Source organism: Schistocerca gregaria, chromosome 9 (assembly GCF_023897955.1).
Source record: "Schistocerca gregaria isolate iqSchGreg1 chromosome 9, iqSchGreg1.2, whole genome shotgun sequence".
Classification (NCBI taxonomy): domain Eukaryota; kingdom Metazoa; phylum Arthropoda; class Insecta; order Orthoptera; family Acrididae; genus Schistocerca; species Schistocerca gregaria.
Genome location: NC_064928.1, coordinates 187908978 through 187931712, shown reverse-complemented (window position 1 = coordinate 187931712; position 22735 = coordinate 187908978). Strand labels below are relative to the sequence as shown.

The following is a 22735-nucleotide window of genomic DNA, read 5'->3' as shown; positions in this document are numbered from 1 at the left end:
CACTTAAAGTAGTAGACGCATTCTGCTCTTCAGGAAGCAAAATAACCGATGATCGAAATAGGAAGGATATAAGTGCAGACTGGCAATGACAACAAAAGTGTTTCTGAAGAAGAGAAATTTAACATCGGGTATAGATTTAAGTGTCAGGAAGTCCGTTCTGAAAGTATGTATGTGGAGTATAGCCATGCACGGAAGTGGGAACATGGACAATAAAAAATTTAGACAAGGAGAGAACAGAAGCTTTTGAAATGTAGTGCTATAGAAGGGTGCTGAAGATTAGATGGGTAGATCATGTACCTAATGAGGAGACACTGAATAGAGTTGGGGAGAAGAGAAATTAGTGATACAATATGACTAGAAGAAGGGATTGGTTGGTAGGACACATTCTGAGGTATCATGGGATCACCAACTTAGTACTGGAGTGAAGAGTAGGGGAGGCGAATAAAGATGAATACAGTAAGCAGATTCAGAAGGATGTGGGGTGCAGTAGTTACTTGGAGAGTAGCAAATCTATCTTTTGCCTAAGGATAGCAGCAGCAACAGTAGCCACCACCACCACCACCAGAGGCTGGTCTGCATCCTTCCAGAACTCCACATGTCAGAATTGCTTCTTTGAGCACTTCACCTGAAAAATCCCAATCACCATTTCACTCCTGCAGTGTCCCACTACTATCAGCTTTTCCATTGGCTGAATGCTATCCCCCACAAAAATGCATCATTCTTAATGCTACAGATGTGATTCTCATCTTCACCACTTCCCTAAACTAATATATAACTACATTCAAATAAAAGCAATGTACACACACACACACACACACACACACACACACACACACACACACACACACACACACACACACACACACACACACAATTATATGCATTTGGTTACATTTAGATCATATCCAATGAATATAAGTAATAGTGGGTTAATAAATACATGAGCCAGTAGTATTGTGAAAGTGCACTCATGTTAAATGACTACATGTTATTGCTAAGTAGTAAACAGTTATTTATGCCTTCTTGATAGAAGTCTCTTGGTAGTCTTGACAATAGTGATGTCAGCTAACATAAGCAACTGACTACTCTTAAATTGCTGTGGTTTTTAATAGCACTTGCAATCAAAGTTTAAAGTAAGTTACTGGCTAAATAGTAAACTGTGCATTAAATAACTGCATGGTATTACAATGTATGGTATTGCTGCTGTTTTCATTTGCTGTATAAATGTGGAGAATACAACGTTCTGATACATTTTTACACAATGGAAGATATAAAAGATGCTGTAAATCAATAAATATGCGGATACGAAGCTCTAGAGATAACTGTAGTGCAGTGCTATCGTTTTAGATGCAATAAAAAGTTGTCAATTCAAAGGTTCATTGTGTGTGTTTATTCACAGTGAAATATTAGTGTCTAGTTTTAAAGATATTGAAATATTGTGTTGTTGAATGGAAGTAATTTTTCTGAGAATGCAGATTTGCACCATCAACAGGTCTTCGTGTTTTACAACTGACAAATGTGACTGGTCTTTCAGATGAAGTGTGGCATGACATACATCTGACTTGGTCATCCCATCTTTCCTCTTTTGAATAAATTGACATGTTCCCCTTTCTATTTTTCAGCAAAATAATTTTAATAGCTACTAGAGATGGATGACTGTGATACACCTTGATTGTACTGCATATAGATGTTTCAGAAGAATCTTTAAAATCAAAGAAACGTTAGATGTTTGGGAATGGCATGGCATGGGATGTGTTTGTAATTTCAGCTGACTCAAAAATCTCTTTTAGACCTTTGGGAACAAAAGCCTTGCTCACTTTCCTTTATTTCTTCATAATTGTGAACTCTGGCACAGTTGGAGAAGCTGTGCTCACTCAGGAAAAATCCCCCAGCGGTCCACAACTCTTTTGTGGATGTGTGTGTGGAGAGCATGGGACCCCGAGCTAGTGTGGCTCTTTCCTTTCCAGGCTGCAGTGTACCTTCCTTTTCCACATCCTTCCCCATCACCCATCCCTACTTCCCCCCTCCCTCCCCCACCTCTACATCCACCTCTTCCCTTCCCCTTCCCCTTCTCCCCCCATGGGAGTAAGTTACGTGCCTACATTTGGAGACAGGTGCTGGCGGCTGTAAGTCATAGTATCACTACTTTGTTTTCTATGCTGGACAGTCTCTGTTCTCCCTTTGTCCTTCTCTTTCCCTTGCCTCTTCTTCTTAACCTCTTCTCCACTGTGGTGTTTGAGACCTCTCTTCTTTTCTTTGTTCCTCCCTTTCTCTTTCTCCCCTCCCTGTGTGTCTGAATGCCAACCCACACATTCTCATATGTAGCCGCTGACGGGCCTCCGTCTGTTTTTCGGCAGTGCCCTCGGAGAGCTTCCCCACAAGGAAGCAGCACACCATTGGAGACACCAGTAATCATGGGGGATACTTCTGCAATGGTTTCCTCTGTCTAAATTTTCCGCTCACAAGTGAAAGTTAAGAGTCTGTCATGGACAATCTTCCATCAGTGCTACAGTTCCTTATTTCCCGGTTGGAAGAAGGTAAAGACTTCTGCACAGCCTAAAATTTCATTATTCAGAAAGGTGTCGACGCAATTGCAGGTCATGTAGTCTCGTTTCCAATTACGAAATGGTACCTAGTTGTTAGAAACAGTCGGTGCCCTCCAGCCATAAAAATTGCTGCGAACTCCAGTGCTATACACCTTCCCTGTCTGGGTGGAAGTGCACCACACTTTAAATTCATCACACACAGTGGTTTGTACACGCTCACTCAACGGATTGTCCAGTTAGGTAATTCAAAACTACCTGTCTGACCAGGGCGTAACGGCTGTAAATTGTCATCAAAAGTGTTCACAAGGACTTGGTACCAACACATACTATCTTCTTGACATTTGACAGAGTTCAACTTCCACCAAACATTAAACCAGGCTATGAGAATTTCAGTTCGCCCTTACATCCCCAACCCTACGCGTTGCTATCGGTGTCAGTGGTTTAATCATACCAGCCAGTCCTGTTCCAATCCGGCCAAATGCATTACGTATGGTAAGGATGCCTATGAGGCTGCTTGTCCATCTCCATCCCCTCATTGCATCAACTGTATGGGTGACCATGCTGCTTCCTCTAGAGATTGCCCTATTTTCAAAGATTAACGGCTTATTCAGGAAATCAGAGTGAAGGAAAACGTGTCTACATTTGCTGCTCATAAGTTACTCACCAGTGGAAAGCCCACTGTGCGCCCAGCAGGTAAATATAGCACTGTCCTTGGGTCTCCTCCGCCTACTAAGGAGGCAGCCACGCAGACTTGTGATCTCACCATTAATGCTGTGGCTGTCAGATCGGCCAGCACCAAGATTGCCCATTGGGCCTCCCCACTGTCACCTGCTCACTCTACAGCTCACCCTTCATCAGCTCCTGCAAAATCACGAGCCCCAAAATCAGACACCCTGACCTCAAAAAGAGCCTACTTCAGAAGATTTTTTTACACACCCCGATTTCACAACCATAGATTCCTCCCTCATCTCAACGTCCTGTTTCCAAGAAGGCTCATAAGAAACAAATTTTCTCTCGTTCTCCACCATGGCGTGTCTCATCTACAGCTCCACTTGGCAGTAACTGCCCTCGGCCATCTTCCGTGTTGCCAAGGTACACTGCTGGCGGCCTATAAACCGGACGATCACTAGTGGCAGGAGCTGCCCCCGAACAGCCTATGGATCAGAATCTTCTGCCTTTGGCTGAATGCCGTTCCACGTTGTCGGCTGCCGGGCTCTCAGCTGTTGAGTCAAGAGCAACCGTGGTAATTCTCTTCCCTTTTCTGTCCACCCTATGTCAATTATCCATTGGAATATCTGCAGCATTAGAGCCAATCAGGATGAATTGTTGATCCTCTTACAATCCTCGTCATCTTGTCTTCAGGAAACAAAGCTGAATCCCCACAATCGCTTTGTTTTCCATCATTTCCAGTCAGTCCAGTTTGATCTCCCCTCTGTTGATGTCATTCCAGCACACGAGTGACTTGATTCTTCTCCATGATACTGCCCATTATCACCCAATCCCATTGAACAGTTCCTTCCAAGCTGTTGCTGTCTGTCTTTCCCTTTCTGGATACACCTCTCTTTGTACCATATACATTACATCGTCCACAACAATGGCAAGAGCAGATATTCATCTCCTTGGTCAGCTCCCGCACCTGCTATTTGATGGTTGGGGACTTCAGTGCACACCACCTGCTTTGGGGATCTCCGCATCCTTGTTCGTGAGGCACTCTATTGATTGACTTCTTCCAAGAAGCACATCTTGGGGAACCTGCAGTTTTTCTGCCTCCATGACAAATTTCTCTCATTTGGACCTTGCAGTCGTTACTGTTCAGCTAACTCAGAGCTTTGAATGGTTCTCTCTTGCTGATACACACTCGAGTGACCATTTTCCATGTGTCCTTAGATTTCAGCCATAACTGCCGTCTTTGCACCAGAGATGCTGGAAGTTTGCCCAAGCCGATTGGACACTTTTTCATCCCTAGCAACAGTCAATGACTGTCACTTTCCTAACATCGATGATCAGGTCACTCATGTTATAGAAGTTATTCTTACAGCTGCAGAACATTCAATACCTGGCACCTCCGATTTGCCCTGGCATGAGGAGTGCCTTGATGCAGTACGCGAGCGGAGATGTGCTCTTTGCGTTTTCCGCCACAATTCTACTTTGGCCAACTGTATCCGCTATAAGCAGTTACTTGCACAATGCCATTGCATCAGTTGTGATAGCTCTTTTAACACCTTCACTCCCTCCTCAGAAGTTTGGAGTCGAATTTGACAATTATGTGGCACGCCTAGTTTCTCCCCAATCTCTGGGCTTGCTGTCGCACATGATACCTTAGTGAACCCAGTCGCAATTTCTAACTCATTGGCTCAACACTTAGCTGAAATTTCGAGCTCTTCAGATTACCTGCCAGCGTTTCTCCCAAAGAAATGTGCAGCTTTCTCCTCTCAAAATATTGAAAGCTATAATACTGTTTTCTCCATGCAGGAACTCAAACACACTCTTCTTCTCTCTCTTCCAGCCCAGGACCAGATGGTGTCCATGTTCAAATGTTGCTGAATTTATCATACCATAGGCTGTGTTACCTCCTTCGCCTTCATAATCGAATTTGGACCAACAGTACTTTTCCCATAAGATGGCAGGAAGCTATAGTCATTCCTGTTCCGAAACCTGGAAAGGACAAACATTTCCCCTCTAGCTATCGCCCCATATCTCTCAAGAGTAGTGTGTGTAAGGTTTTGGAGCATATGGTGAATTGCCATTTAGCTGGAGTCCCATAACCTTTTAACACCTACCCAATGTGGTTTCCGAAAGCATCATTCTGCAGTTGACAATCTTGTGCTCTCTCCTGTTATATCATGAACAATTTTCTCTCAAAATGTCAGACAGTAGCACTATTTTTTGATCTGGAGAGAGCATATGATACCTGCTGGAGGACAGGCATCCTCCACACATGGTTCTCTTGGGGCTTTTGGGGTTGGTTACCTCTTTTATTCGTGAATTTAAGACAGAGCGCACATTTAAAGTGCGGGTGAAGACCTATCTCTCTCTCTCTCTCTCTCTCTCTCTCTCTCTCTCTCTCTCTCTCTCTCTCTCTCTCTCTCTCTCTCTCTCTCCACCCCCCTTCCTCTTCCTGTACTTTCTCCCAAGACAACGGGGTGCCCCAGAGCTAAGTGTTAAGTGTTGTACTGTTTGCCATCAACATAAATCCAATCATGTATTGATGGATTGTCTCCTTCCTGGCATCTCAGGCTCCCTCTTTGTGGACAATTTTGCGATCTGCTACAGCTCTCAACGGACCAACCTTTTTGAATGACGTCTTCAAGGATGTCTCAATTGCCTCCATTTTTGGAGCATCAATACTGGCTTCTGCTTTACTCCCAGTAAGACCGTTTGTGTAAATTTTTGACTTCGTACGGAGTTTCTTCCGCCTTCCCTACATCTAGGCCCTCTCGACCTTCCATTTACGGACATCACTAAATCCTTGGGACTTAAGTTTGACAGAAAACTGTGCTGGTCCTCCCAAGTTTCCTATATTTTGGCTCGCTGTATGCAATCCGTCAACACCCTCAGTGTTCTGAAGGGCACCTCCTGAGGAGTGGACTGGTCTCCGCCTCTATCACGCCTTAGTCCAGGCAATCTCTGTGGCATTCCTCTGGATCCCAGGACACATTGTTATCCATGGAAATGAGGTGGCCAATATAGCAGCCAAGGCTGCAGTCTCTCTTCCTCAGCCTGGTGTTCACATGGGTCCCTTCACTGACCTACAGAGTGTTTTATGTCGTGTTGCTCTTCTATGGCACGCACATTGGTCTACACCTCCCAATAATATATTGCGGGACCTCTAAGCTCTTCCCTGTGCTTGGACCTATTCCTCCCAAGCTCTGTCAGGAAGAGGTAATTTTAACTAGACTCCAGATAGGGCAATGTCTTTTTAGCCATCGACATCTTTTAAGTGGCGATCCTCCCCAATTTGTCCCCGCGTCTCTCAACTGTGGACGGTGACACCTTTTACTTCAGTGCCCCTATTTTACTCTGTGCCCCTTTACAGCTGTCGCTTGATCTCTCTTCCATTTTAGCAGATGAGATGCACTCAGTTGTCAGTGAGATGATGTCGCTCATTTGAAGAGCTCATTTTGCTGAAAACACCCCGCCCCCTTTATAGTGATTTACTAAGCTTTCCTTCTGTTTTTTTTGTTTCCCCGCTTTTTGAGTTTCACTCCCATTGCTGCTGATTTCCAATTTGTTTTTTTACCATTTCAAAGCCACAGAACTGGCGCTAATGACTGTAGCTGTTTTGTGATCTAAAAACATAACAAAACAAAACAAACTCAGAAAAAACTTGTTTTGCTCTTCAAATTATCCCAGACTAAGTGGAGATGACCCTTGATGTACAAAAGTTGAATGTATAGTGCAAAGCACCATTGCGCACAGACTGTGCAATCTGGTGATAAATTTATAGGACCCTTTCTACATTATTTGGCACTTGCAACATTTCTAGGGTCACGCAACAGAGTACCGAGAACACAGTAACCCTGAAAAGGTATTCTGTGAAACGATTGGCACTCAGAATGTTTTCCATTTCCACTCATCATTTTATTATAGCATTACCACTGTTGGAAAAAGTCTCACATCTACATAATCAAATGCCATTTTGCCTGTAAGAAGCTTGAGCCTACTGCGTAGGTACTTCAGGGGAAACTTCACCTGTAAACTGAAGAATTGACAGTTATCTGTGGCACTGATTTTCAGAAGGAAGTGAGAACAGATTAGAGGTTATGTGATGCAAATAAAAGGCGTATTAATGATCTTGTGTAATAAAACATTTACTAGGGAAATTTTGTTGGCTTATTCGTAAGAAGAGCATCTCTCTTTGAATAATACAGAATACTATATTTTGAGCTGGACTACAGAACATAAGTTGTGCTGAAAGATAGGTGTTTCTAAGTATTTTAGATTGTTTTGTACAGTAAACAGTTACAAGAATAACCTATTGAGCAAATATTAATTTTTTAATGAAAGCCACTTTAGAATATTTTCTTCATGAAAATTTGAGGGTGTGTGCCATTAATTTCTTGCGAGCATGTTCTGATTCAGTTTATTGAAACAGAAAATGATTTTGAAATAATTTTCAGTGTTGTCACACACCTGACCATTGACAATCAGTTTTTCCTTTCAGATTCCTGAAGTGGATGCAGTAAATGTTCTTTTACAAGCCTGACAAGAGTGTGTTGCACCTGTGATGTCATCTGGGTGCTACAGAAATGACTCAGCTTACTGACAGTGTAAGCAGAAGCTTGCGTATTGACATTGATAAAGGACTTCAGGTTTAAGTATCAAAGCTGGCTGTCTTCTGTTGAAGTGACCATCTCAACTTTCATTGCATTTCTTAATGAAGTCATTACTTTCTCATTAATCTTTTAAAAAAGAGAAGTTGACATTCTCTTGTCAGGAGCTAAATGACAGCAAGTAGATAATTGTACAGAAGCATTTGTTGTGTGTATGTTTGAAGTGACGTTTAAAGTAAAATGACTTCTGGGCACTGGGAAGGTACAATTGATGTATTTTGAAGATGTGGAAGAGAAGATACACCATTGCTTGGTAATACGTCCCTGAGGATAAGATAAGTTTGTCAAGGCTTCTTACATTCCACCTTAAATTGAACATTTATGCTAGTACCTCAAGGTTTTTGTCACAATCTGAGCAATTGTGCTTGGAGAGTGCATTTAATTTGATTAATCTGGAGAAAATGGATGTTACTTGAATTTTCTGTGTGAGCTATCTGCACTCCGTGGAATATTGAGAAGTGGCATATCTCCTGTATACAGTGATAAATAAGGGAGGGATTGAGTTTTTGGAATGATGTAACAAAGTGGTTAACTGTGAAAACTTGAAGGAAATAAACTGACAAAATTGTTTGCATGTGATGATCATAACTAGACATGTGCATGCAAATATTTCATGGATTACATGATCGTCATAGATTATGCTTGTCTTGCAGGTTTATACTTTTGTGAAGTACTAAAGCAAGCATAAGATTTTATCTTGATATGCTTAAATTATAAACGGAATAAGTATTTCACTTGAACATTGAAGATACCAAATCTGTGATAAAGTTTTTAATGTTTTTACTTGTAAGCTTATTTTCAGACATTGACAAGCATTGGTATCTTCAATTCATTATCTAAGGCAGCTACCATGTGTTGTCTTTCAAATTCCTCTCTTCCAGTTCTATGGCTTATTCTGTGTTTCTGTGATGTTGAAATATTTGATGGCTGTTGTAAATACATGCTGTATTAATTTTACCTCGAGTCACTGGAATCTGGAACTCAAAATAACTTAAATATTCATGGCTTTTATCTGTGCTTAATGTCGTGTGAACAGTGTATATAGTACACATGATGGTTTTATATTTTCCATGAATATGAATATAAAAATGAAATTACAAACATCAATAAAATGCTGATCTTTATTTTCCCTTGCACACTTGGTTTCCTTAATCACACTACAGCACAATTTTGTTTATCCTTAGTTTCAAGTATGTTCTTTTTCATTTTTTCTTCGCATCATCAGTCTTCTGACCTGTTTTATGCAGCCCATCATGAATTCCTCTCCTGTGATAACCACCTCATTTCAAAGCAGCACTTGCAACCTAAATCCTCAATAATTTGTTGGATGTATTCAAATCTGTCTTCCTTTCCAGTTTTTGTCCTCCACAGCTCCCTCTAGTACCATGGAAGTTACTCCCTGATTTCACAACAGATGACCTATCATCCTGTCTGTTCTCCTTGCCAGAACCTCCTCATTCCTTACCTTACCAGTCCACATAATTTTCCACATTCGTCTGTAATACCACATATGAAATACCTCGATACTCTTCTGTTCCTTTTTTCCAACAATCCATGTTTCACTACTGCACAATGCTGTTCTCCAAACTTAGTCTAGGAAAGTTCTTCCTACAATTAAGGCCTGTGTTTGATACTAGTAGACTTCTTGGGTAGGAATGTCCTTTCTGCCATTGCTAGTTTGCTGTCGCCATCCTTGCCTTCTGTCATTGGTTACTTTAGTGCTTAGGTAGCTTGATTCCTTAACTTCATTACCATCAATCCTGATAAGTTTCTTGCTGTTATCATTTCTACTCCTCCTCATTATTTTTGTCTTAGATTTACTTTCAATCCATATTCTGTACTCATTAAGACTGTTCATTCCATTAACCAGACCATGTAATTCTTCTTTGCTTTAACTATGGATAGTAATGTCATCAGTGAATCAGATCATTGATATCCTTTAACCTTGAATTTTAATTCCACTCCTGAACCTTTCTTTTATTTCCATCATTGCTCTTTCAGTGTACAGATTGAGCAGTAGGGTCAAAATGCTAAATACCTTTCTTCCATCCTTCTTAAACTCAGCTCTTAATTCTTGGTCATCCTCTCTAATTATTCCCTCTTGACTGTTGCACATATTGTGTATTACCCATCTCTCCCTATGGCTTACCCTGTTTTTCTCAGAATTTAAAACATCTTGCACCATTTTACATTGTCAAACACTTTTTGTAGATCTACAAATGCTATGAATATGTCTTGACTTTTCTTTAGTCTTGTTTCCATTATGAGCTACATCAGAATTGCCTTTCTGGTGCCTTTACCTATTCCAAAGCCAATCTGAATGTCATGTAGCGCACAAATTTTTTTCCCTTTCGTATATATATTACTCGCGTCAGGAACGTTGCATGAACTGTTATGCTGATAGTGCGAAAATTCTCACACTTGTCTGCTCTTGCAGTCTTTGGAATTGTGTGGATGATGCTTTTCTGAAAGTCAGATGGTATGTTGCCAAACTCGTGTTCTACTCACCAACCTCAATAGTTGTTTTGTTGCCACTTGCCCAATGATTTTATGAATTCTGATGGAATGTTATCTATCCCTTCTGGCTTATTTGATCTTAAGTCCTCCAAAGCTCTGTTACATTCTGATTCTAATACTGGATGCCCTCTCTTTGAAATAGACTCATGTTTCTTCTTTTATCACACCAGACAAATCTTCCCCCTCATAGATGCCTTCCATGTAGTCTTTCCAGCTATCAAGTCTCTCCTCCGCATTTAACAGTGCAGTTCCCATTGCACTCTTAATGTTACCACCCTCACTTTTAATTTCACTGAAAGTTTTGACTTTCCTGTGTTCTGATAATCATTCCTTTTTCAATTTCTTCACTTTTGATGCAACCATTTAGCCTTGACTTCCATGCACTTCCTATTTATTTCATTCCTCAGTGACTTGCATTTCCATATTCCTGAATTTCTCTGAACATTTCCTTTTTGGAGATGTCCATTTCTCTTCAACTTTACTGCCTATTGAGCTATTCCTTATTGCTGTATCAATAGCCTTAGAGAACTTATAGGATATCTCATCATCCATTAGTACTTATGTATCCCACTTCTTTGTGTATGGATCCTTCCTGACTTTTCTCTTAAACTTAAGCCTACTCTTCATCACTACTATATTGTGATCTGAGTCTACATCTGCTCCTGGGTATGCCTTACAATCCAGTATGTGGTTTCGGAAACTCTAACTATGATGTAATCTAACTGAAATCCTGTTGTATCCCTCGGCCTTTTCCAAGTATACCTCCTCCTCCTCTTGTGATTCTTGAACAGTGTTTCCGCTATTACTAGCTGGAATTTGTTACAGAAGACAATTAGTCTTTCTCCTCTCCCAGGCCTTGTCCCAAGCCCATATTATCCTGTAACCTTCTCTTCTCCTTCCCCTACAGCTGCATTCCAGTCTCCCATGGCTATTAGATTTCATCTCCCTTTACGTACTGTATTACCCTTTAGTAAAAACAGCCAAATATATAAATGATGAAATTTTGAGTACCATTAAGTTAATTAATCAAATACAGATTTTGTTGCAGTTAAAACTGGTATGCATTTTATTGCAGAATATTTAAAGGCTCCTGTCAAATAAAAATGCCAGCAACTTGTAATATTTATTGATGTTCTGGGTAATTGAATACAAACAATATCAATGCCCACTTATGAAACTATATAACAACCCAGCCTTCATCATTACTGTAATCACCAGCAGATCCAGGGTTCAGCTCCTCAAAAGTAGGAACTGCTTTCATCAACACTTTTAACATGGCATAGACGAAATATTTTAATAACAGTAAAAAAGTAATGATTTACCTCAATAAGATCTCAACCATTTGTTCATATTACTGTAGCATAACTACAAAGAAAATAAAGTTCAGAGAAATGCAACATTCGAAAAGGATTTGTCTGAAAACTTGAAAATTACATGTGTGCCACAATTGCTTTAAGGTGTATGGTTGGAACGCTCTCTCAAACTTGAGTGTGCACAGAAGCGTAGTCTTGTTGTTGGTTGGTTAAAATAAGATATGTTCTATGTACAATCTGATAATCTGATACTGCTGCGTGAGCTTTACATGTTCAATCATTTCCAGTATCCATTCTTGATACTGATTATTTTCATGTTCCTGCTATGCTGTGCCACAAGACGATGATTTGTGACTTCCCCTTCTGGTGACAGGTGCTGGAAGAGAGATTGAATCTGACCAAGCTACTAAATGACAAATAGCTTAGCAGTAACCCTTCCGTATTTTATGTGCTGTGCTTGTCATATCCATCTCCAATTAGAATGATGGCTGACTAAACTTCTTACTTTGTAGATGAAATGTCATTTGTTCCATTGTTTACATTCTCGCTAGCATCCCTTTGCTACTCACTCAACCTACAGGGCACTGCCAAGCTGCAGTGCCAAAAGCTTAAGTGGGCCTCCCCAGCCCGAGACAACACACGGTTACTGTTGCCTACTCGAAGTCTGGAACTGGTGGCTTTCATACCCTATCTTCAGATATGTCAACCCAAAGTTCACACGGTGGGATGCTGTAACTTAAACCACATACAGATGTTATCCTTCAGAAATTACTTTTGCAGAAGAGCCTAAAACTTTTTATTACTTCCCTCGTCTACCTTCCAACACATAACATTAGTATACTCTTCATCCAACTAAACATACCATTTTTTAAAGCAACATATAGCTCTCATTCTACAGTCAACATAATTCCGTGTGTATGAGAAAACTCTTTTTAGGACAACATGAGCATTGCCCGTGCAAAAATCATACATATTGTTTCCTGTATTTCTGTGTTTTCCTGTAACATAAGTACACACATGAAGATACTTTATTTTCTGTCACATGGGGCAAGGCTGTTTATATGAGGCAAACATGTAAGATCCGAGATTGTTTTGGTATGGAGGGAACAGTAGTAATAATTTGACATGGCTCAAACCACACAAGGATGCTGGTAATTTTCCAGAAGAATATGCTGACAGTGGCCTTGGTTACAGAGTAGTCATGATATATGTTGACCAGTGGAAGAGCTGTCTTGTAGATTTACTTCACTCCATCTACTGTGTGACTTGCATCTGAGAAATATTCAGGTCAAAGGTACAAGAGCCAGCAGAATTGGTAGGGGGTGTAATCTGTGGAAGGAAAAAGAACATGGAGGGACAATAACTTCAGATCTGACAGTTCAGTCAATACAGTAGTTGCTTCATGGATTGTCAAGTGTGGTGACAGTGGAAAAAAACTTTGATATTATAAATACAACTCATTCAGTAATGTGACACACATCACATCATAAAAGACAGCAATTCAACAACCAAGAGTCATTTACCAGTAATAGTTCATGGGCAAAGTTGATACTGTTGACCAAAATATTTCACAATATTGAGTATATATCAGTGGTAAGAAATGGTATTTGTCCATCATTGCATCTCTCTTTGAATTACTCGGGCACAGCTCATGACAGCTACAGTGATGAATCGGAGCACATGGCATTTTGTCAAATCGTCACTGCAGTTCTGGAATTGGATTGTCTTGTTGCTATGCAGAGACAATGCCACTCGAAAATTACAAAAACTGATTTTAGACATGACAAGCTGGGGTATTGTCACAGATTTACCATTAGATCCTGTTTTGAGAGAGACGAAACAAATCAACTGAATCTCGCCAACGAGTTCCTCAAACCACTCCGTCACTCTCCTGGCCTTCACACGGCACAGTATCTAGTTGAAAAATGCCTTAGGTAAATGATCATCGAGATGGGGTGTATGTGGTCTGAAATCAGTATACGGTACTCCGCGCCACCAGCATGCCTCCATCCCGCAGCACGTGGGTCGAAGAGCTGTTGCCCTGGAAGACGACAGATTTGTACCTTCCCGTGGGCATGATGGAGAAGGTATTGGGATTCATCACACCGTGCAACACATCCTGCCACTGCGCCAAAGTACAGTGCTGATGATCATGTGCCCATTTCAGTTGTAGTGGCTGATACATTAACATTGGCACATACAGGGGTCATCGGATGCAGAGGGCTGTCCTTAAGTGTGTTTGGTGCACTGTGCATTCTCACACACTCGTACTCTGCCCAGCATTAAATTCTGATGTTAGTCCCACCACAGTTTGCCACCAGTCTGTCCAGCCTAGGACATCAGATATCTGAAATTAGGGGTGGTGCCAAACCACTAGATGTCTGCATACGGTTGCACCTCGGCTTCGTCATGTGTTGCAGATGCTCACCACAGCACTCCACAAGCACTCGACAGGTCAGAGTTTCCGAAATGTATGTGCCGAGTCTCTGGAGTGTCACAATCTGCCCTCGGTTAAACCCAGATTGCACGCCATTACATTCTACACACAGACAACATGCTCACTTATACTATGTGCATTGTGCACATGTCTGACCAGCAGTGATTCCTCACCAGGTGACACTACTTTCATCCAGATGGGTTTATATCAGTAGGTCAGTGGTCGTAATGTTCTGGCTGATCAGTGTATATTGACAGCATGTTACTTGGAAAGCGCTTTTCACAGTGGTGAAGGTGAAAGCTCCAGCTGTTGTGCATCATTGACCCCAATATTCAGTGTTTACAAGCCCACAAATGTTTTTGGGCATCCTGATCCACAGAGATTTTCATGTGAGGTGTTTCTTCAGAAGATTTTGATGTGACAGATCTATATATACTGGCCTTATTACTGCTCCAACAGCTTCAGGGATGGCGTTTCTATGGGTATGTTCGGTTCCTGCAGCTTCAGCTTTGCTATATTTACACAAGTCAATTGGGCACAAGCTGTGTAATGGCTGCATCACTTGGTGTCTTGTGAAGAAATGTTGTCCGTACTGCTTTTCTCATTCATTGCAGGTTGTTTGTATTCATTCTAATAAGTTGGTCACAGTAGTCACTAATGTGATTGTTTTGACAGACAGACATCTTCCAATAGTCCTACATTTTATATCCTCTCCACTTCAGTCATGAGTTATTTTGCTTCCCAAATGACAAATATCTTCAACTTTTAGTATGACATTTCCAGATATAATTCCCTCAGCATCAGGTAGTGTAATTAGAATGCATTCCATTATCCTTTTCACTTTTTTGGATGTCCATCTAATAACGCCATTTTTTGTTGCCCCCACCCCAACTTGTTTCCAAATTTCTCATCAATTTCTCTTACTGGTTGTTCAGTGTAGAGACTGATTTTTTGCTATCGTTTCGGCCTGCAATGGACCACGAAGATTTTTGTCATCCCTGATTGAGTTTTCCTCTTTTGTCAGTAGATTTTCATTTTGGATGACTGTGCTTCTTTTCTCTCTTTTGAGCATTTGCAGGCAGGATGTGGAACTGCCGTAGTAAGCGAAATAAGGTTTTTAACTTTGACTTTCTCTGTGAAAATTTCCCGATCCTGAATGTCATCAAATGAAATTACAGCTTTCTGTAAATCCTTTTTAGTTTGGCTTACCCATTTTGAATACGATTTTGTTTTTGAAATTGATGAATGTATGCGATGAGTAAGTCTTTGCGGGTTCATTCTTTCCGGATTACCAAAAACATTTCCGCTTCCTCATGCTGGTAACAATGTCTTCTGTATGTTCGTACAGTTCACAGTTGTCTTAGGCGGAATTCTCCATTTTCTTTGATAGAGCCAAGGATTTTCCTCAAAGTTTTCCGGTCTTTTATTTCAAGATTTCGTAGTGGGCCTTTCTTCGTCATGCTTAAACATTCTGATGCATACAAAGCGGACGGTCTAATTACGGTGTTAGAATGACAAAGTTTTAGGTTTAAAGGATGGCCTTTGCTTTTGTATAAATCTTTGCACAGGTGAAAAGCACCTTCTAGTTCAGAGCACCTACTTTCTACAGGTGCATTTTCTGAACCGTCAGGTGTAATTATTTCTCCAAGATACTTAAACTTCAACTGCTTGATTTTCTCTTGTTGTATTTCAATACGAGGAGGAGGGTGTTTGATGTTTGTGATGAATTCAGTTTTGTTAAATGCTATTTTTAGGCCAGTCTTAGCAGCAATTGATAGTAGGCTGGACACTTGAACCTTAGCTTCGTCAATATTATTTGCAATGAGTGCCAGATCATCAGTAAAAGCCACAGTTTCCACTGAGGCCATTTCTTTTGTGTCCAATTTGAATTCCATAACCTGGTGGTACGGTTGTTTTCCACGCTATGAATATCTTCTCGAGGACGCAGTTGAAAAGCAATGGAGAGAGCACGTCACCATGTCTCACACCTGTACAGATTTCAAATGGTTTTGGTAGTTCGCCTCTGAACTTGACCTTTGACACTGTGTTGTTTAAAGTGGCGCTTATCAGATTGGTTTCCTATCTATACCAAATTCGGCAATAGTGTTCTTTATTGTTTCTCGATCAGTTGAGTCGTACGCTTTTTGAAAGTCTACAAAAGTCACAACAAACGTTTTTGATCTTGATTTGGCGTATGATATAACAGATTTCATTTTATGGTTCTGCTCTGCACAGGATCTTAATGTCCTGAGACTATCATGGCTAGGTTGCAACCCTGTCTCAGTCCTTCGTCAATTACTGCTTCCCGTTCGTGTTGTTAGACAACTGCAGTGTGATTTTTTTTTTTTTTTTTGTGTAAATTAGGGTGACCAAGATTTCAATTCACGGGCCATGCCTCGGCACAAGTTCCAAAGTGCTCTCAGCCTCTTGCACTCTTGCCCCACCGCCACGCCACGCTGTGCGAGTGCAAGGAAGGGAATGAGGAAACGGCAGTGCAATCACATGCCATACGACTTGCTTTTATATTTCACATTTCTCAACGACACAGATCAAAAACAAGAGATTTTCAGTATTATTTATTTTTGGCACACTGAAGACATAATTATCTGGCAGTGACAGACATCATGCAGACAATTCAACAGAGTTTTGCTCCCAAGTTGCCATGTAATCGTCATTTCTCTAGTTTTATAATCGAAAAAAGCTTTTTTCACACAAATATGTTAAAATATTGTAGCACTTTTTCAGTCCAATTATGGAGACTTCGAAACTCTAACTGAGGAAACCAATGTAGACGTTGGAGAGTTTTAACGTAAAAAGAATTTTCATGAAAACGGGAATTCACGGCACGTCCACAAGTTATACTACACTCCTGGAAATTGAAATAAGAACACCGTGAATTCATTGTCCCAGGAAGGAGAAACTTTATTGACACGTTCCTGGGGTCAGATACATCACATGATCACACTGACAGAACCACAGGCACATAGACACAGGCAACAGAGCATGCACAATGTCGGCACTAGTACAGTGTATATCCACCTTTCGCAGTAATGCAGGCTGCTATTCTCCCATGGAGACGATCTTAGAGATGCTGGATGTAGTCCTGTGGAACGACTTGCCATGCCATTTCCACCTGCCGCCTCAGTTGGACCAGCGTTCGTGCTGGACGTGCAGACCGCGTGAGACGACGCTTCATCCAGTCCCAAACATGCTCAATGGGGGGACAGATCCGGAGATCTTGCTGGCCAGGGTAGTTGACTTACACCTTCTAGAGCACGTTGGGTGGCACGGGATACATGCGGATGTGCATTGTCCTCTTGGAACAGCAAGTTCCCTTGCCGGTCTAGGAATGGTAGACCGATGGGTTCGATGACGGTTTGGATGTACCGTGCACTATTCAGTGTCCCCTCGACGATCACCAGAGGTGTACGGCCAGTGTAGGAGATCACTCCCCACACCATGATGCCGGGTGTTGGCCCTGTGTGCCTCGGTCGTATGCAGTCCTGATTGTGGCGCTCACCTGCACGGCGCCAAACACGCATACGACCATCATTGGCACCAAGGCAGAAGCGATTCTCATCGCTGAAGACGACACGTCTCCATTCGTCCCTCCATTCACGCCTGTCGCGACACCACTGGAGGCGGGCTGCACGATGTTGGGGCGTGAGCGGAAGACGGCCTAACGGTGTGCGGGACCGTAGCCCAGCTTCATGGAGACGGTTGCGAATGGTCCTCGCCGATACCCCAGGAGCAACAGTGTCCCTAATTTGCTGGGAAGTGGCGGTGCGGTCCCCTACGGCACTGCGTAGGATCCTACGGTCTTGGCGTGCATCCGTGCGTCGCTGCGGTCCGGTCCCAGGACGACGGGCACGTGCACCTTCCGCCGACCACTGGCGACAACATCGATGTACTGTGGAGACCTCACGCCCCACGTGTTAAGCAATTCGGCGGTACGTCCACCCGGCCTCCTGCATGCCCACTATACGCCCTCGCTCAAAGTCCGTCAACTGCACATACGGTTCACGTCCACGCTGTCGCGGCATGCTACCAGTGTTAAACACTGCGATGGAGCTCCGTTTGCCACGGCAAACTGGCTGACACTGACGGCGCGGTGCACAAATGCTGCGCAGCTAGCGCCATTCGACAGCCAACACCGCGGTTCCTGGTGTGTCCGCTGTGCCGTGCGTGTGATCATTGCTTGTACAGCCCTCTCGCAGTGTCCGGAGCAAGTATGGTGGGTCTGACACACCGGTGTCAATGTGTTCTTTTTTCTATTTCCAGGAGTGTAGTTTCATAATATACAGAAAAAGAAAAATTCGGAGTTGGAATTAAAATCCATGGAGAAGAAACAAAAACTTTGAGGTTCGCTGATGACATAGTAATTCTGTCAGAGACAGCAAAGGACCTGGAAGAGCAGTTGAACGGAATAGACAGTGTCTTGAAAGGAGGATATAAGATGAACATCAACAAAAGAAAATGAGGACAATGGAATGTAGTCGAATTACATCGGGTGATGCTGAGGATATTAGATTATTAAAAAAATGAGACGCTTTGCTGGGAAGCAAAGTAACTAATGATGGTCGAAGTAGAGAGGATATAAAATGAAGACTGGCAATGGCAAGGAAAGCGTTTCTGAACAGAAATTTAACATCGAGTACAGATTTGTCAGGAAGTCGTTTCTGAAAGTATTTGTATGGAGTGTAGCCGTGTGTGGAAGTGGGCGATAAATAGTTCGGACAAGAAGAGAATAGCAGCTTTTGAAATGTGATTGCTACAGAAGAATGCTGAAGATTAGATGGGTAGATCACGTAACTAATGAGGTATTGAATAGAATTGGGGAGAAGAGAAATTTGTGGCACAGCTTGACAAGAAGGGATCCGTTGGTAGGACATGTTCTGAGGCATCAAGGGATCACCAATTTAGTATTGGAGGGCAGTGTGGAGGGTAAAAATCATAGAGGGAGACCTAGAGATGAGTACGCTAAGCAGATTCAGAAAGATGTAGGTTGCAGTAGGTACTGGGAGATGAAGCTTGCACAGGATAGAGTAGCATGGAGAGCTGCATCAAACCAGTCTCTGGACTGGAGAAGAAGAAGAAGAAGAAGAAGAAGAAGAAGAAGACATACTTCATGCAAATAAACATGGTTTCTTTCATTAGATTACCTTTCAAATTTCATATTGATTAAATAATATAACCGGTGATGAAAACAACAGCTTAATAATTAAGTATGAGCAGGAGTCGAACCGACGGCTAATACACGTACATAACTCGAACTGTAATTACTTGACCACAATGATCTGTAACGTCCGGCACCTACGCCCAAATACTTAAGCCACATAATGGACGCGTGATTGCCTCTGAATTGCCAGAGTAGTGCAGCTTACTACTTGCATATTATGTTGTTTTAATGGCCTACTAAAGGCGCACAAAATTTGAACTAAATCTGCGATGCCAACGTCCTTGCCTCCATTATCGCTGTCACATCAATATTAAACCAGTCTTAGCCCAGCATTACGCAAGTTATTATTGAGTTAGTCTAGAAGGCAGTATTTTTTTTATGTCAATCGTGGACGAGATTGATGTATGCCTTGGTATAAAATGATGAAACTGATTTTTTGACTAAATCATTTTAATTATCAGTGTCCCACAAAAACTGTCTTCATATGCCAAATGAGATATCAGGAAGACCTCGTGATGGGAGGATTATTCGTTTGCTGGAAATTTGCACCAGTCCATTCAAAGAATAGGAGATATGAAAGTTAATTACTGAACTCTATTCCCAAAAGCAGCAAAACATTAAACCATGTATCCGTAAACTGGCTGACATGACTGCATTTGTGGAAATTTGGAAAGTTGTGGTAAGGTCATTGGTTCATGAACTTACACACTACTTAATCTAACCTGGCCTGCCCGGCTTTCCGGAGCGGGAAGGAGCGCCTGGTCCCTGGCACGGATCCGCTCGGCGGACTTGTCGAGGTCCGATGACCGGCGAGTCTGTGAATGGTTTTTAGGCGGTTTTCCATCTGCCTCGGCGAATGCGGGCTGGTTCCCCTTATTCCGCCTCAGCTACACTATGTCGGCTATTGCTGCGCAAACAGGTTCTCCATGTACGCGTACACCACCATTACTCTTCCACACAAACGTAGGGTCTACACTCGTCTGGTGTCAGGCGTTCCCTGGGGGAGGGTCCACCGGGGACCGAATCGCACAATAACCCTGAAAAAGTGGTTCGGTGTGGGGTGGCGGAGGGGTGAAGTGGACTGCGGTAGTCGTCGTGGGGTTGTGGACCACTGCGGCTGTGGCGGGGACGGAGCCTCTCCGTCGTTTCTAGGCCCCTGGTTAACATACAATATAATAATCTGTATATTGAGCAAGCAGTAAAGGAAACAAAACAAAAATTCGGAGTAGGTATTAAAATCCATGGAAAAGAAATAAAAACTTTGAGGTTCGCCGATGACATGGGTAATTCTATCAGAGACAGCAAAGGACTTGGAAGGGCAGTTGAACGGAATGGACAGTGTCATGAAAGGAGGGTATAACATTAACATCAACAAAAGCAAAACGAGGATAATGGAATGTAGTCGAATTAAATCGGGCGATGCTGAGGGAAATAGATTAGGAAATGACATTTAAAGTAGTAAAGGAGTTTTGCAATTTGGGGAGCAAAATAACTGATGGTGGTTAAAGTAGGATATAAAATGTAGACTGGCAATGGCAAGGAAAGCGTTTCTGAAGAAGAGAAATTTGTTAACATCGAGTATAGATTTAAGTGACAGGAAGCCATTTCTGAAAGTATTTGTATGGAATGTAGCCATGTATGGAAGTGAAACATGGACGATAAATAGTTTGGACAAGAAGAGAATAGAAGCTTTTGAAATGTGCTACAGAAGAATGCTGAACATTAGATGGGTAGATCACGTGACTAATGAGGAAGTATTGAATAGGATTGGGGAGAAGAGAAGTTTGTGGCACAACTTGACAAGAAGAAGGGATCGGTTGGTAGGACATGTTCTGAGGCATCAAGGGTTCACCAAATTAGTATTGGAGGGCAGCGTGGAGGGTAAAAATCGCTGAGGGAGACCAAGAGATGAATACACTAACCAGATTCCGAAGGATGTAGGATGTAGGCTGTAGTAGGTACTGGGAGATGAAGAAGCTTGCACAGGATAGAGTAGCATGGAGAGCTGCATCAAACCAGTCTCAGGACTGAAGAAGACAACAACAACAACAACAACAACAACAACTTAACTAAAGGGGGAGAGCCGCGCAAACCGTGTCTAGACTCTCTAGATTCCTCGCAACTCCGCGTGGCTGCATTTGTGAACCGGATTATCACAAGGGATGGGGAGGGGGGGGGGGGGGCAAAAAATATGGAAATACAAAAGCAGAACAGATTACTATGCCGAATACGTTGCAGGAAAAATATTGGCATTCGAAACAGCTTCCAGTCGTCTCAGAATCAATAAGAACAGATCGCCTATAGTTTTCGAGGAAATCTTACACCACTCTTCCTGCAAAATACCGGCAGGGCCAGGTAACGATGATGGGGGTGGGTAGCGATCACGCATCCTTCTCTCCAAAGTAAACCGTAACAGCTCAATAATACTGAGATCTGATGCCGCTGGTGGTCAGTAGAGATGCGAAAATTCATCCGCGTGCTCAAGCAACCAGATCTAGATGATACGAGCTGTGTGAAATGCGACCCTGTCATCTTGGAACACAGCATCCCCACTGGCAAACACACATTGTGCCATATGATGGACCTGATCAACCAAAATTGTCACACGGTCCTTGGCAGTAAAGCGACCTGACAGAGTAACCATGGTGACCACTGAATGCCACGATATGGCTGCCCAATCACCACCAAACCCAGCCATGTTCCCGTCGTGCGAAGTTAACTCGGCCAGAATTTGGAATTATCTGACCAAATGCCTTTCTCCTGTTGCTTTATGGTAAAGATTTTATGGCTTTTCCTGCTACAGGCGTTTGCATTACTGATGAGCGGTTTTAGAATTTTTGCTTGTCCTGCAATACCGTGCTTCTGGAGCGTCGTTCATATTGTCATCGTGCTAACCGGGTTCTTGAGCGTGGCCTTCAGTCCTGCAGTGACTTTTGCAGCTGTTGTCCTCTTGTTTTCCATGACAGTCCTTTTGAATGACCTTTTGCCACGAACAATCTACACACAATGACGTCCACATTGGTGAAAAATTCTCTTCGCTTATTACAGCAATATTATAGTCACTGAGAAAACAAGAGAACTCCTTGTAGAGAAAGCAAAGTTTGGAAGGTAGGAGACGAGATACTGGCAGAAATACAGCTGTGAGTACCGGGCGTGAGTCGTGCTTCGGTAGCTCAGATGGTAGAGCACTTGCCCGCGAAAGGCAAAGGTCCCGAGTTCGAGTCTCGGTCGGGCACACAGTTTTAATCTGCCAGGAAGTTTCAAAGCAAATGAAGCTCTCAAGATGTCAGTGTGTGGGTGTTATGTTGACGAGTTGCACAACAAATTGATCTGACAAGTACCCTTTGCCTCATGCAAGAAGCAATTTCCACCCCACACCACTACAGAAGTCAGGCAGACGCTCCTAACGT

General features: G+C 42.4%; 1 protein-coding gene across 1 annotated transcript in view; it reads left to right on the top strand.

Annotated features, from left to right (window-relative positions):
- Window positions 1-8973, top strand: part of LOC126291587 (uncharacterized) — a 121435-nt gene extending 112462 nt beyond the window's left edge. Inside the window, exon 13 of the mRNA XM_049985120.1 lies at window positions 7711-8973. Within this exon, the coding sequence (XP_049841077.1) occupies window position 7711 (1 nt within the window). The 3' untranslated portion in view covers window positions 7712-8973. The remainder of the gene's footprint in view (window positions 1-7710) is intronic.
- Window positions 8974-22735: the final 13762 nt, after the last annotated feature.